At 35.6% G+C, this 16,306-nt stretch overlaps 3 protein-coding genes across 5 annotated transcripts; 1 reads left to right on the top strand and 2 right to left on the bottom strand.

Annotated features, from left to right (window-relative positions):
- Nucleotides 1-19: 19 nt before the first annotated feature.
- Nucleotides 20-8,773, bottom strand: LOC145905461 (uncharacterized). 3 transcript variants are annotated; one of them, XM_082992670.1, is made up of 19 exons: nt 8,340-8,773; nt 8,100-8,169; nt 7,968-8,038; nt 7,599-7,745; nt 7,462-7,512; nt 7,222-7,338; nt 7,003-7,104; nt 6,845-6,904; nt 6,648-6,747; nt 4,724-6,515; nt 4,352-4,536; nt 4,002-4,240; nt 3,647-3,746; nt 2,208-3,309; nt 1,404-2,023; nt 1,218-1,316; nt 878-1,064; nt 472-802; nt 20-400 (listed from the first exon to the last, which is right to left on the bottom strand). In XM_082992670.1, the coding sequence occupies exons 1-19, from the start codon at nt 8,442-8,444 to the stop codon at nt 206-208; spliced, it is 5,673 nt and encodes a 1,890-aa protein (XP_082848796.1). In that variant the 5' UTR covers nt 8,445-8,773; the 3' UTR covers nt 20-205. The 3 variants fall into 3 exon arrangements, with proteins under 3 accessions (XP_082848796.1, XP_082848795.1, XP_082848794.1); XM_082992669.1 differs by having other exon boundaries at nt 4,002-4,536; nt 8,340-8,390; nt 8,526-8,773; XM_082992668.1 differs by having other exon boundaries at nt 4,002-4,536.
- Nucleotides 8,774-8,894: 121 nt separating this feature from the next.
- Nucleotides 8,895-9,800, top strand: LOC145906520 (cilia- and flagella-associated protein 90-like). Its single transcript, XM_082993951.1, has 3 exons — nt 8,895-9,119; nt 9,196-9,312; nt 9,422-9,800. The coding sequence occupies exons 1-3, from the start codon at nt 8,979-8,981 to the stop codon at nt 9,596-9,598; spliced, it is 435 nt and encodes a 144-aa protein (XP_082850077.1). The 5' UTR covers nt 8,895-8,978; the 3' UTR covers nt 9,599-9,800.
- A 101-nt stretch (nt 9,801-9,901) lies between these two features.
- On the bottom strand, nt 9,902-15,829 carry LOC145905720 (uncharacterized). Its single transcript, XM_082992991.1, has 10 exons — nt 14,507-15,829; nt 13,934-14,127; nt 13,563-13,727; nt 13,191-13,436; nt 12,941-12,998; nt 11,059-11,339; nt 10,748-10,879; nt 10,488-10,590; nt 10,327-10,424; nt 9,902-10,246 (listed from the first exon to the last, which is right to left on the bottom strand). The coding sequence occupies exons 1-10, from the start codon at nt 14,856-14,858 to the stop codon at nt 10,151-10,153; spliced, it is 1,725 nt and encodes a 574-aa protein (XP_082849117.1). The 5' UTR covers nt 14,859-15,829; the 3' UTR covers nt 9,902-10,150.
- Between the last annotated feature and the right edge of the window lie 477 nt (nt 15,830-16,306).

Below are 16,306 nucleotides of genomic sequence, written 5' to 3'. Positions count from 1 at the left end.
ACCAATGACTTTAGAGGATAGCTAGAGTTGTATTGAGGCAAATAGTTGGCAAAAAATCCAAACCCAAGTAAAGAGTCAAATGTTGTGACACAAAATAGTAAGAAGATAAAATGGTGAGAACTTGCAAAAAAAATGCAAAAAAGTCAGGGTAAAAAGTCATGAAATGCAACATGGTTTGCTTTTAAAACAAAAAGTCTGGAATTCATTATTTCCGACATCTCTTTGGATTTTTGCGACAAACTGCTTTGGACCGCTTCCTGGTGTTCATCTTTGTTTCGTGTAAAGTTCCACCAGGAGGCGACATTGCAACACCTTTGAATAGTTGAAACTTTTCCAATTCTAGTTTTTGACGCAGAATCCCGGTTAATACGAACTCATTGCTGACAATACAAGCCCCACGCTGCAAACAAAAAGCAATATGAATATTTAGGTTTAAACATCAAATAGTTAAAATGAGGAAAGAAGTTTGACCTTGACTGCAGACAAACAAGCAGTTTCATCCTGCTGTGTTGCTATGACAATTAACTTCCTCCACTCCTCCTTGTCTCTGGCTCCAGGTAACTTCCTCATCACTTTCCCACCTCCACACTCAAGGATGAGCTTCATCTGCTCTGGAGGAGGAAGGACTGACTTCATCACATGGAAACAAAGATCGTGGAAGATTCGATGAGTTGCATCCCTTGAAATCCTGAGGCTGGTGGAGAGATTGAAGTCATATTGGGATTCAAGATCAACAGGTGGGGAATCTTCCGTTGACTTGCTTCCATCAAATTTTAGTTGGAAATCCATTTCACTGACAAACCTAAACGTTTTAAGTCTTTAAACTGCTTTCAAATTGCGTTTGTCAATAATTATCCCAGTAGTACAAAAAAATTACCTCCCAAATTTTTGTGACTCCCTCAGCCATCCTGGTGCCACTATATAAACTCCCTTCACCATAGCACACAAAAACTTAACTGTACGACGAATTTTATCAGTCACCAAGTGTGTGCACTCATGCATATCATCAATAACAGAGCCACCAAGTGTTCGGATAATAGTTTCCCCAATTTTGTCAACCAATCCTTTGCACAAAAAACTTTATTTAGATTGTACAGGCACATTTTAATCCCTTTCTGTGTTCTACTAACATTCATTGTCAGCTTTATTTTATAATTTCTTTTGCCAATAAACCATCAAAACTTTTACAACTTGGAGATATTAGAGACAAAGCTCACCAGTGAAAACAACTTTTGGTTTCAATTTCCTTGGTCGAAGAGAAAGAGAAGCCTTTCTCATCAAGTAATTTTCTGCAGTTCCACTTTTAATTTTTTTGGCTGCGAGTCAACAGAAAAACACAGAAATTATAAAGTCTCAAGAAATAGCGGTCGGAACTTTGTTAACCCAATTATACTAAAACTTACCAGGAGACAGAAGTTCATTTGAGATCAAAGCGTTCTCATCATTTTTACCAACAATGTTTCGCTTTCTACGTTTTCTAGATTTTCCATCTGCTGGAGCATTTGAATCACATTTCACAAGAACCGGTTCAAATTCCATCTTTAAAAACTGATGAGAAATGTTGACCTTTTCCTCAAATGAATCATTTTCTTCTTTTCCAACTTCAATTTGTTGTGAATTTTTGGTTTCACTCAGTTTCGAATCACATTTAACAGTAACTGGTTCAAATTCCATCTTTAAAAATTGTGACTCATTGCTCGAACCTCCAACATCATCAACAGCTCCCTCTGGTGGACAAGAAGCAGCTAGTTCAGATTCAGGTTTGCTTCCGGGTGTTCCACATTTAATAGTAACTGGTTCAAATTCCATCTTTAAAAATTGTGACTCATTGCTCGAACCTCCAACATCATCGACAGCTCCCTCTGGTGGACAAGAAGCAGCTAGTTCAGATTCAGGTTTGCTTCCGGGTGTTCCACATTTAATAGTAACTGGTTCAAATTCCATCTTTAGGAATTGTTGCTCGTTCTTTAAGTCACCAATATCCATAGTTTCAACCGACGAACTTGAATCCAAAATCTCATTCCTTGTATCATAAAAAATATATTTAAAAGAAATTATAAAGGAAATTTCTAAACAACATAAGATAGTTTTATGTTCAAAATGAGACAATGTTAAACTGATAACAATCACAAAATACAATTTAACAAAAACATACGGTGCTATTTTACAACAATTCCCGACACAATCAAAAAAATGTTTTGACAAACCCCTTAGAAGATGAAGTTGATGCAGGCGTGTTTCCAAACTTTCTTCTCTTTTCTCTTGCTTTCCTTGTAGTCGTAGCAACAGTTACGTTAGAAGTTACTTCAACTTTCCGTTTACTTCTCGTTCTTTTCGAAAGTGGAGAGGGTTCCGTATTGCTTTCCGTCAAGCGTTTATTTTGTTTTCTTGTTCTGTTTGATTTTCGTCGGTCAACTACGGCCAGTTCATTTGCATTATTGTCGTCATCAACCTTATTTTGTGCAGAGCAACTTTCTTCACAAACAGTTTGGTGGGAATTGGGAAAATTGCTCTCATCAGAATTTTCAGAATAAACTTGTGTCAACAACAAGTCAGTATTTCCTTCAAAGTTTGAAGAAAGTAATGTTCTCGTGGAAACCGATTTATTCACTGGAAGTTCTTCTGGCACTGAATCCACCTGAGACATTTTGTTTGAATATTTGCAAACAATCATTCTGTCACAGAATTTGATCTCATGACTAGAAGTAAGATTTTCTTCAACATGGTCAATTGTTTTGTGATCTTCCACAAGAGAAGTTTCCGAGTTACCATGACGATTATCGTGATTTGCATCAGATTCGCTTTGAATGTTTAAAACATTGGTTGGTTTTGGTAGAAAGGCCTGAGTTTCTAATGAGGAAAAATATCCGTCAACTTCAAAGTCCACATTGTTCATCCCAACATGTGAAGATTTTGTGGCAAATGCTTGAGTTTCTGAGGCAGCAAAAGATCCATCCAACATCAAAACTCCTTCATCAGATTTTTTCAACGAGGTGCAAATAATTTCTTCATCCATGATAAGTGACGGAGAACTTTTACAAAAACCTTGAGTTTCATATTCAGCAAAAGAATCATCAACAGAAGCAGAAATAAGTTTTGATGAATTTTTCTTGTCATGGTATGTTTGTGTTTCCAATATTGAAAATGAGTCGTTAACATTTTCTTCAATGTCGGTGTCGTCACTTTCGGAGACGACTACAACATTTTCGTGTTTTACGGAGTCGATCAAAGATGGTTTGGTGTCAACTTTGTCATCTTCAATATCTGTTTCTTCATGATATTGTTCAATACCAGGGGGTGGGGATTCATCTATACACGTGAGTATCCAATTGCATCATTGCATTAAAACACAATTAACAAAGCATTAAATGGATAAAATAAATCCACACAACACATGTAAACAACATTTTGTGTATGATACAAACACAGCTTTAATTCTTTAAAGTTATCTCCTGATTTTTGTGATTTTTAAATCTAGTAATTATTTACAATGATTTTTTCAACAATTGGTTGCACATTTTTGTCAAAAAGGCTGAGGTGTGCAGTACTTGGACCAAAACTTTTGCAACTGAATGTAAAATAATTTTACGCCAAATAATTGTATTTTCCTGGAAACTTTCTAGTTTAGTTTAAATGAAAGGCCAACCTGTATCACTGTCATAATGATTTGATTCTTGAGCTTTTCTCCTTTCATTGAAGCGATCGTCTTCAATATCAGTCAAGTCGGAATCAGATTCAATTATTAGCTGCACAGAACATTAAGCCATTAATATGTAAACTTTATAGTGAAGAGAAAAATAATTGTTTCTGGAACAAAAACAATTCCTGGGACATTGAGGGATGGATTTGCCTCAAAGTCAAAACTAACAAATTCTTTTAGTTCACTTTTTTCTTCTTAAACCTGCATTTAATCCTTGGTCATTTTAAAAACCACAACAAAATTAAAAAAAAACCCAACTTATGTCTGTGTAATTGGTAAAAACATTTGTTGTGGAAATTACCTTGCTTTTAACGATAGAATCACATTTCACAAGAACCGGTTCAAATTCCATTTTCAAAAACTGATGAGAAATGTTGACCTTTTCCTCAAATGAATCATTTTCTTCTTTTCCAACTTCAATTTGTTGTGAATTTTTGGTTTCACTCAGTTTCGAATCACATTTAACAGTAACTGGTTCAAATTCCATCTTTAAAAATTGTGACTCATTGCTCGAACCTCCAACATCATCAACAGCTCCCTCTGGTGGACAAGAAGCAGTTAGTTCAGATTCAGGTTTGCTTCCGGGTGTTCCACATTTAATAGTAACTGGTTCAAATTCCATCTTTAAAAATTGTGACTCATTGCTCGAACCTCCAACATCATCGACAGCTCCCTCTGGTGGACAAGAAGCAGCTAGTTCAGATTCAGGTTTGCTTCCGGGTGTTCCACATTTAATAGTAACTGGTTCAAATTCCATCTTTAGGAATTGTTGCTTGTTCTTTAAGTCACCAATATCCATAGTTTCAGCCGACGAACTTGAATCCAAAATCTCATTCCTTGTATCATAAAAAATATATTTAAAGGAAATTATAAAGGAAATTTCTAAACAACATAAGATAGTTGTTTTATGTTCAAAATGAGAGGATGTTATACTGATAACAATCACAAAATACAATTTAACAAAAACATACGATGCTATTTTACAACAATTCCCAATGCAATCAAAAAAATGTTTTGACAAACCCCTTAGAAGATGAAGTTGATGCAGGCGTGTTTCCAAACTTTCTTCTCTTTTCTCTTGCTTTCCTTGTAGTCGTAGCAACAGTTACGTTAGAAGTTACTTCAACTTTCCGTTTACTTCTCGTTCTTTTCGAAAGTGGAGGGGGTTCCGCATTGCTTTCCGTCAAGCGTTTATTTTGTTTTCTTGTTATGTTTGATTTTCGTCGGCCAACTACGGCCAGTTCATTTGCATTATTGTTATCATCGACCTTATTTTGTGCAGAGCAACTTTCTTCAAAAACAGTTTGGTGGGAATTGGGAAAATTGCTCTCATCAGAATTTTCAGAATAAACTTGTGTCAACAATAAGTCAGTATTTCCTTCAAAGTTTGAAGAAAGTAATGTTCTCGTGGAAACCGATTTATTCACTGGAAGTTCTTCTGGCAATGAATCCACCTGAGACATTTTGTTTGAATTCAGTTCTTCAGTAAAATCCAAATCCACAAATTTGTTGTTTGTCATGGTATGTTTTTCAGGAGTTTTAACAACTACCGTTGCAATGTTGTGAATCTTGTTAGAATTGTTCCATTCTATGCAAGAGTCGCTACCTTTACTGCCTCCACCACATGCAGCCAAACTATCCATACCATGGACTTGTGTTTTCATACAATCTGCAGCAACATCATTTTCACTTTTGGTGTTAAACTTCCCAGACACCGTGAAAACTTCACATGAAACAATATTTTCATCCCCAACTTCTTTAACATCAAGTTTTTTGGGGAAATTTGTGCATGACTCAGACATTCTGTCCGTTAACAAACTCATTCCGTCGATCATTTGTAATTTTTCCTTCTCAGCCTCCTTTATATAGTAATTTCCTGAGGCTTCAAACATGTTTTTATCATAAGTTCCACTGTTTGCTTCCATTCCTCCATCTTGCATCGCTTTCAAATCATCTACTGTCGTTTCATCTTCAACCGGCTGCGTTTTCTCCAAACTTACAGCAAACGACTGGGATTCTTCAACCATGTGGATGATGTCACCAGGCTCACTTAACAACGAATTCACAAAATCTGGAGTTTCCACTAGATCCGATGGATGGGAAGTGCTGACTGTGCATTGTGATGGAACAATGGGCTCTGTGTCATCACATGTGATTGTGTCTTCAAGGGATTCAGGTGGAGACGAAAAAATCTCATGACTGGAAGTAAGATTTTCTTCAACATGGTCGATTGTTTTGTGATCTTCCTCAAGAGAAGTTTCCGAGTTACCATGACGATTATCGTGATTTGCATCAGATTTGCTTTGAATGTTTAAAACATTGGTTGGTTTTGGTAGAAAGGCCTGAGTTTCTAATGAGGAAAAATATCCGTCAACTTCAAAGTCCACATTGTTCATCCCAACATGTGAAGATTTTGTGGCGAATGCTTGAGTTTCTGAGGCAGCAAAAGATCCATCCAACACTAAAACTCCTTCATCAGATTTTTTCAACGAGGTGCAAATAGTTTCTTCATCCGTGATACGTGACGGAGAACTTTTACAAAAACCTTGAGTTTCATATTCAGCAAAAGAATCATCGACAGAAGCAGAAATAAGTTTTGATGAATTTTTCTTGTCATGGTATGTTTGTGTTTCCAATATTGAAAATGAGTCGTTAACATTTTCTTCAATGTCGGTGTCGTCACTTTCGGAGACGACTGAAACATTTTCGTGTTTTACGGAGTCCATCAAAGATGGTTTGGTGTCAACTTTGTCATCTTCAATATCTGTTTCTTTGTTATATTGTTCAATATGGGGGGGTGGGAATTCATCCACGTCTACAAAAATTAAAAACATTGTTTTCCTGACACAAATAGCGCTAATGACAAAATAACTACACAAGTAATTGTTGAACAGAAGGTGTTTGTAGTTGGTAAAAAACAAACTGTCAGTTTTATTGGAAGGCCAACCTGTGTCACTGTCATAATGATTTGATTCTTGAGCTTTTCTCCTTTCATTGGAGTGATCGTCTTCAATATCAGTCGAGTCGGAATCTGATTCAATTATTAGCTGCACAGAACATTTAGCCATTAATATACAAACTTTACACTGGTGATACTTGGAGTCACAAAAAGTGCAATAAAGTTAATTTTGCAGCAAAACTCACTTTATTTTTTGTTGAATTTAATCCAGGAGAAAGTTGATAATTTTGAGAACTGAGTGAAATCTAAAAATGAACAAAAACAGTAGTCAAAAATGTTTGAAAACATTTGAACAATTTTAGTTAAAAATCAAAATATTTAATGACATAACTATCTGATTTACCTCATTTTGATCAACAGTTTCCATAACGCTCTCATTAATAACTCCACTGTCTGTTGTTGTTGGATTGGACGGACTGTTGAATGGTTGAGAATCAGGAACAATCTGATCAGGAAAAATGTTTAACAATGATCTGCATTGTATGTTTTAACATAGGCAATATGTTCTTGTTTAGTTGCAACTGGCTACAAATTAACATAGGAATTGGTTATAATTGCACACCTCTGGATAGCTTTCATTTATTTCTCCATTATTTTCACCATCTAGTGGTGAGCCGGGGGTCTCCGCTGCCAGAACTCGCTTGGTTTTGTTTATGGCAGGAGTTGCTTTAATTTTTTCCTGAAATATTTTCAGTGAAATGTGAAAAAATATTCTTTAGTTTTTATCTGAGATATAATTTATTAAAGGTTTATGCAGAAACAGGAATCAGTGAATACAGGCGGTCATATTAGCCATACTTACAAAAGGACTTGTTTTTTCATCAAAATCCTCCATATCGTTTTCGTCTGTTGACTGAATTTTGTGCACGTTAATAAAATCGTGAATCTCAGTAAAGCAATGTTGTACAATTATAATAATTTATGTAAATGTGAAGTTACCTGTTTATAAATAAACTTTATGTCGGCAAACGACAATTCATCCCCATCGTTCAGTGCATATCGAACTTCAGGCTTTAATCTAACCTTTTTTAATCTTGTTTTGTTGCTGCTTCCACAATCGTAAACAAATGACATAGAACTTGTGCCCTTTAGTGAAAAGACAATGCAGTCAGATCTCGTTCATTTATAAGAATATTCAGAAACCCCGCTATCCGACACAAAACTTATGGAAACAAATTTCCTTTCATGCATTTTACACCTTAGTTTATTTCTGATAACCAACTTAATCAACATATGTGATTGAACAAAGCAGAATTAACGCTTCAACCAGAACAATACAGACATCATGCTACAGACATACACACGTACCTCAATGCAAGCATGTTTTTTACTGAGAGCAACTCCTTCTGGTATGGATATATCACAATTTCCATGTCTACCTGCAATTATAAAACAAATAAAATTAACAGAAAGGAAAGACATGTTTATTTGATTACATACCTATAATATTGTCACCTTCATATATGGGAAATTCTTTGGAAGGAAGGTTTGGGTTGAAGGATTCTTTCAGCTTCAGATAATAACGAAAGTGGTACCAGTAATAAAAATATTTTGCAAAATATAAAGTGATCTTAAAGTCATTATACGACATCTTTGTAAGAAGTAAAGTTTTAAAATGGATGAATTCAAAGAAACTTATTCAGTTTTTATGATAAACAACCTGCACAATACAAAATATACCTGAAGAGTAGCAACGCATTTTCTTTTGCCAGTTGCAGAGTCTTCTTCATCCTGAAAAGTATCATCCAAGTCAACACTGAGCTTTTGTGTACATGGGAAATCCATACTAGATAACCTGACTGTTTATTTGCTGCATAACTTTTATCGTTCGCAATTAAGCAATTATTTAGGAACGAATTTTCTTACTTTCGTTTGTTGATGTTGCCGCTTTTTGCAACGCATGATTAATCATCAACTCAAAAACCGAAAACATTATTTGTTGAATTTCAGATGGAAATTTTACTTTTTTGCTTAAAAACCATCAACAATACAAACAGCACATATTATATAAATAAAGCATTTTTATCACTATACGCATTTTTTGTTTAATTGTTTTTACATACATATGACGGTTGTTAGCAAACATTTTTTGAAGTTTAATATACCTTAAAATTGTATTAGTAACATCATTAGTTAAAACTGTTTTAATTGAAGATCAGTAAAAGACATACTTTTTTATAAAAATCCACTAGTATGGTTCTAATCGCCTGGATTAAATTACTAGAACAACAAGAGTTTAGCGTAGGTTACATAGTTACAAGCTCTAACATCTTTTTGCAGGATTCTGGGAGACTTGCTATTTAAACTGAGCGATTCGTCATGGATGAGGATAACATGAAGATCAACGATGTTTTCGTTGAAAAGGGCAAACTTCCGTTATCGGCACAAAGCGCGTTTTGTGCAATTCCAACCAGCAGAGAAACCGCCCGACAACTGACTTATTTCAACAACGAAAAGAAGGTCGGTTCACCCGTTAAATATCTTTTGTGTGCAAATATAGAGAAGTTTGTTATTTACTCAATTGTTTTTCGCACAGGAAAGAGTTAATTCAACGTACAACAGACTGTTCAGATGGGAAAACGATTTCAATAACAAACTACACCGTTGTGATCGAGAACATGCGAAAAGCAGGGGCCTCAATGTCCACGAGGAGGTGAATTGCATCGCAATCTAATACTTAATTTGTTGTCACAGCAGTGAAATAAAATGAAAAGTTATCCCAAATTGATATTTATCATCATATCATCCTCAATTGTCCCCAGGAGTTTTCCAAACCTTCTCCCTCACTGATGTCGACCGTGTACGGACACAAACATCACATGGCTGTTGATCAACCGGACAGAAAGCACGTCAGGATCATTAAAACTAGAGAGTTCCTCAGCAACAATGGAATAACATTCTCACCAGAACAGGGGTTGGGAAACATCACCTTATCCTAATTCCCAGGTGGATTTTGTTGTAATATTTTAATGTGAATCAGGTATTAGCGGCCATTTAATCCTGCTGTCTGTAGTTTTACACTTGATTTTTATGTTCACTATGATTTTTGTGTGTCGAAACAGTGATTTTTTTTCAATGAATTGTTTGCACATAATTTTGCTCTTGTCCTTTTTCATCATGGAAAAATACATAAATTTTTCAGTAAAACAAATTTGTAAAATGTTTCCACTTAACTATGGGTAAACATATTTGCACTGAGAGTTGAAAGGTTAAAACAGCGTGAACTTTCTGCAGCTGCAGGCCACTGTTATTTAAACATATATTTGGACAGACAATTCTTATATATCTGGTTCAAAACAAAAAAAACAAGCACAGGACGTAACAAACCTATCAGATCGGTAAAATATCAAAGGACATAAAACGTCAGAATAATATAAAGGAAAACTAAAAGGTAGAAACGTAAAACGAGGTTTACATTTGTAAAATAATTTTGAAAACTTTTTATAAAATATTAATTCGTAAAAAGGAGATAAAATATTTCATGAAACCAATTACAATTTGCTTGGAGTTTGAAATAAATAAAACAAACTTGCAGCAGGATTGCATTCATCCATCTTCAAAACTTCACAGTTACGGGAATCCCCATCCTGCATAATTACATAGAGTGTGTAAGCGTGAAGTTTCCAAACTTGTTCAACATTCCTCTGTATAAGGCATAAACATGTACCTCAGTAACAGGACTGGTTGTCGATATTTTTGTATCTTTATCTCCTTCTGAGTCAGTTTCAACTGTTAATATTTCATCTGAGTCATCACCATCTGATTCTGAATATAAACATCACAATAAACCCAATGATATTCGAATACTTCTCACACAATTCATCAAACCGTTCATAAGATTGTAAAGTTCCTCAACAACCTCGCTTCTCCCACCACATTCCAGAGGTTGATGGTGACGTGGAGTGTTGGTTGTTTTTATTCGACACAACGACTTAAAATGAAACAAACATAAGTAAGTTGAAAACAGTGTGTGTTGCAGTTACATATAAACCAATAAACTTTTTGTAAAACTATTGGGTCATGTTTCCATGTTGCCTGGTATTCACATCAAACCTGTTTAAATTGCAACAATAAATAGATTCTGTTACCTCAGAGCACAGTGTTGTCATAGCAATGTTGGTTTGTTTCTGATTGGTTGGTTTGTTAGTGCCAGGTTTTAAACACGCTACAAACTTAACCTCTGGAACATCTTGTTTGTGAAAAGAAGGATAATTTGTAGCCTGGACACAATGAGAACAACTGATCAACATGTAAATTTGAACTTAATATGTTTCCAATACACATCCAGTCCTGTCACTACGTTAACATCTACGGGGGTTAAGTTACAAAATTCAAATTTTACAAATTTTTAGTTTACAGTTGTTTTATCCGTTTGTTTTGTTTATCACATGCTGGAAACCTTTCTAACAATCTTCTTAGACTTTCTCCTCGTCTTCACAGTCGCCCTTTTCGGAATGCCTGAACTCAACTGATTTCTTCTCAACTTTTTCAACTTCCTTCTCACATATCGATGAAAATGTTCGGAAAACAACAACATCGCCGGATCATCTTCTTTCAGTGATGGAGTGGAAATCCTCCTGAAGTTATCAGATGAGTTTGTGACACAGGTTGTATTAAGTTTGGGCGTTCGAGAATTTTGGTGATTTATTCCCGATATCTCAACTTCAGGCTCAAAGATTTCTAAACAAGTGCAAGAAAATACTTATTTATATTTCTAAGAATAATTTACAGCAATAGAGAAAAAATACAGAAAGATGTCCTGTTTAATAAACATTCTAAGTTACTTGGCAATTTGGCAACCAATAAAACTGGTCTGATTGATTAAATAAACATTACTGTTGAAAATATTACAAATAATCCTAAATAGTCTGTCTGTTTAACGTTTTTTTGATATATACATTTCGCCTGTGTTTGCAGGCATCATCAATATCCAGTGGCGGATCTAGAAAAAAAAATGAGGGGGGTGTCCGAGTTTGGTCACGCCAATTTCGCGTTTGGCTTAGGCTAAAATAGGTATCTGGCGGTAAAAAAAAACACCCTTAGCGCTAGACTATTTCCGTCTTCGTTGCGTGTAATTAGATTCAGGACAATATACAAATCGCAAGAAGTTTGTCGCGAGCGAGGCTTATCTGGAGAATGCCGTGATTGGAAAGGTCATTAGTTTATCTCCTTGTTCCTGTAGTATCATTGTTTTGTGACAATGGGGGATTATTCGTCTGTAGATTATTACGTCACATTTTCTGGAGAACGCAATAAAATGCTGCAGCACTTGCCGCAAAATAATTTAGTTTGTCCAGTAAAGTTTAATCGAAACCGAAACAATATAGCAACATGCATCAGTCAAAGCTGTTCAAGTATTTCTCTGGTGAAGCAGCCTCTACAGCGAATTTTTGGCAAAGTTGTGTCAACCATCAGGTTATGCGGTACGCAGTGTTTTCCTCTTCGTGGCCACCGTAACGACGGACGTTTTAGATATTCTGGACGCTTCCAGTAACAACTGCTGTAATCTTCGCAGATAGTCTTTAATCTGTACGATGGGGCAGGAACGTTTAAGTGGATCAAATACTTATCAAATACTGTAGTGACATAATTTCCGCGCTCGTGGATAAAATCGGCAAAAATAGTTGTTCAAAGCCATTTTTCATGTAATTTATGTTGATTTCTTTGCGTTGTGACAACAAACAACATAACTTTTGTAGTTGTGTTGAAACTGCTGCAGAAATAAATATTTTAAAAACGGTTTTCGAGTATCAACGGCACAACAAATAATTGTTTCGGAAGCGGTCATCGCCGCGTGAACGCGGGGGTCGCGACTGTTTAACAAAGAAATTGCGGAGACGAACACTGGCCCGAAGTGTTCGCTCCTGCGTTGCGTAATACTAACCGCAGTTTTACATCCCTCAAAACAATATAGTACAATACTGAGGGGGGTGTTCTGACACCCAAACACAACCCCTAGATCCGCCACTGTTGATATCGCTAAACGTTAAACAGACAGACGACTCAGGGTTATTTATAACATTTTGTGCTAATCTGTTACTGAGTCTCCAATAGCCATGGAGACAACAAGTGATCCAAAGAAAATAAACTTTCATTTATTGTTGAAAAATTATGTTTTTCCAAACTACATACTAGTGCATTATGTGATGATTGTGAGTTCGAATCCAAGCATCTCTTGCATGTGAACAGCTCTAAACAAATTATATTTGCTTGATGTTCAACTTATACAGACAAATGTTTGCATCACTAGAAAATTATTTTTATCGCCATTAAATGTTCACCTGGTTCTGGTTGATTGGTTGAACCTGGTTTAGAACTTTCACTTGTTCCAGCACCAATCTACATAAAAAAGCAACAAAATTACAAGATTAAGCATAACATTTCCCAGACCACAGTGTTTAGCAACAAAACATAAAAAAACATTTTTTACAACAAACGCAACCATAATGTTAAATTTAAATACAAAACACTGAAAACATTTAACATATGTGAAACATATTTGTAATATTTTGTGTAATCTTGCAAACTTACAAATTTAGAAACCCATTGACTTCTTTCTTCATCCATGTCTTGCTTGTTAAACATCTCGAACCATTCTTCCACAACCAAATAATTCCTGGAATTTGCCTGGCAAGCGATGTTGTGTTTTTCACACCAATATTTGAACACTTTATATACAGCGACAGCATCAATGTCAAGCAGATCAGTTATTAGATCAATATGGCCATCATCAACGAACCCTACTTGTCTACAGCGATTAAACATTCTCCACAAAATCTACAAAGAACACAAGTAAACACTTTGCAATAAAATAATTCTTGATGTTTATGTTACGACATCAATAAATGTCAGGTTTCAAAAATTAAAAACCTTTTAAACGAATACAAAATAAAATTTACAAACCAGTTCATCTTTATTGGCTTGGTTGAAGTCTGTGGCACCAGCAAGCGACCTTGCAACAAGAAACCAAGCCTGAATATCTTTTTCATGTAAGCTTGTGTGCACAGAAAGAGTTTTCATCGTTAAAGCTTCTGGATATTTGTTTTCAACGAAAATATGATTCAACATCTGAAATTACCAAACCTTTACATAATATGAGTAATCTAGGTTATTTTGAACATAGTTCATTGGTCCTTCTTTTGATTAACACCAGGTATAATCAAATATACTTTGTAGATAAAACATTACACACAAACAGGCTGCCAATAAAAAGCATTGTCCCAACACATTGCCCAAACCACTTTACACACTTCTGCTTGATATTGCACTCATACTTGTCTACGAAGATTTAATGTGAGATCCGATTTCCTCCATTCCATCCAAGCCTCAATGCATCGTGTGGACAAACCAGTTCTTAGTCGGACTTTGTGCACTTTTGTTTTGTGTAAATAGGAATGATTGAACAACCAATACTCCAGGGTATTTTGTACGTTAACTTTGCTGTGCCTTGTAGGGGAATAATGAATACCTGAACATAAGTAGGAAAAACACTTATTTTTGAAATTATATGATCTTAGAATACTACAGGTCTGCTAGGACCACGTAAAAACACTCAATTACATCACAGGCTGACTACGGTTCTTTTTGTAGACCTACAGGTGAATATTGAAGGCCAAAGAACTTTTATACTAGATATGCAGTCCTTTTATACAGTGACGAAGGACTGGTATGCGGTCCTTCGTCACGTCACCAGTCGAAATGATTGCTGCAAGTTGTTGTGCGTATTCGATGACGTTTGCGAGAAATAAAATGAATTGAATTGCAATCTCTGCCAGGTCTTAATGGTAGCGTCTAACTTAAAAACATCAACAGTTTCATTGGCAACATACTTCTCTGGTAATATTTACCTTTCATCCATCTTTTAAACCATTTTATCCGCGATGAAATATGCAATAAATCCTCATCACTAACATCGCAAACATCAGAGTCCGGGGGCCACAAATTACCAATGTTTTTTAGTAAAATTCTGTGTTGAAAGTCTGTCAATTTTTTCGATGGTTTTTGAATGAAAATCGACGGTGAGTTGTTTCCACTGAGCGTTGAAACAGAGGCCGGTAATTCCGAACGACTGCCACACTTTAAAGGTTTAAATCCTTCACACAACGACGCATTCTCCTTTCTCGCAGAAAGTTTTGATTTCCATAGCGATGAGGAAACTTTCATGCACATTTCGTCACAACTACGACCAGTTTTTTTCATTATTCATGGTTTCGGTTTCTAATGTTTTTATTGAAATTCTGTGTTGACTCTTCGTGGGCAGTGAACCGTGCGAATACGTCATGACTTTGCATCAAAGCGACACGCGACACTTTTCACCCCAAATAAAGGTTTTGTTGCGAACCTTGCAAACTTGAAGGTTATTTTAAAAGTGCAATCATTTTTCCTGTGGCTGTTGATATATTTCGCCTCGAAAGTTTATTGCTTCGCAAAAACTTGACATAAGTTTTGTTGGGAAATACATTTGTCAACATACATTTGTCAAATCACAAAACTCCCAACAAAATGTATTTAGGTCAATTATTAACTTAAAAAAGGTCATAATAAAAGCGCCCCAAGGTGACGCCCAGTTCCAGTTTCCTTTGTTGTTTCCGAATTACCTTCAAGAGAATAAATCAAGAAAGTCTGAATCAGGTATGATGAGTAAAAAGTTTGTAGCAATGTGTTTGCGGTCGCATTTAATGTTGTGATGTAACATCAAAGATTAATTCGAAGGTATAATGACGTCATTCATGGATCTGTCAAGTTGTTCAAACTATCCAAAAAATTAAACTTAATGTATTGCGTCGTAAAAATTTACTGGCATAACTGAATGATATTTGCCAGCCCTTCTATTTTACTTGGGAAATGGGATGAAAGCTGTATGTATTTGTGCCGTTGATCGACACAGCATCAGTTCCGCCTACTTTTTGCAATGGGCGAACCTTTAGGCCTACGATATTCGATAGCTCTCCTGTTGCGTAATAGTAGCAATTGTTTTTATTATATTGATATTCGCATATTCCCTTTCATACGTAAAAATTGTGTATTATTCCTGGATGCACCAACTAACCATTTATACTTGGGTCAAACATCGGCAATCTTAATACATTGCTGCAATTGCATCTCGCACTTTCTAGCGTTTTCAGTATTGTTTGCTGTGTTACACAACTTCCAGCCGATACTTTGGTTTCGCCTCCTATCGCAAATATCACGTAGGCGTTCAACTGAAACCGCGTCGGCCTTTGTTACATCACAATCCTATTTAGCCGTTTCAAGGTTAATAGAGGACTTTGCAGACGTCTGATCGGTTCGTATATTCCATTTTACATTGGTCACTATTCACCCACAGTCCTATTTTGATATTTTTGTGGAAATAAATGTTTATTTTAAAAGTTTTACGAAACTTTAAAACAAACTATTTTAAAAACTACTGAAATGTAACAACTTCCAGATTCTCAAACTGAAGACCGGATAAAGAGAACGTTGGTTTGTATTGGTAAACTAAGGTAAACTGAGGTTAACTAAGGTAAACTGAGGTAAACTAAGGTAAACTAAGGTAAACTAAGGTAAACTAAGGTAAACTGAGGTAAACTAAGGTAAACTAAGGTAAACTGAGGTAAACTAAGGTAAACTGAGGTAAACTAAGGTAAACTGAGGTAAACTGAGGT

Source organism: Ascidia mentula, chromosome 6 (genome assembly GCF_947561715.1).
Source record: "Ascidia mentula chromosome 6, kaAscMent1.1, whole genome shotgun sequence".
Classification (NCBI taxonomy): Eukaryota; Metazoa; Chordata; class Ascidiacea; order Phlebobranchia; family Ascidiidae; genus Ascidia; species Ascidia mentula.
The sequence above is the reverse complement of the archived record's forward strand: the minus strand, read 5'-3'. Positions and strand labels throughout refer to the sequence as shown.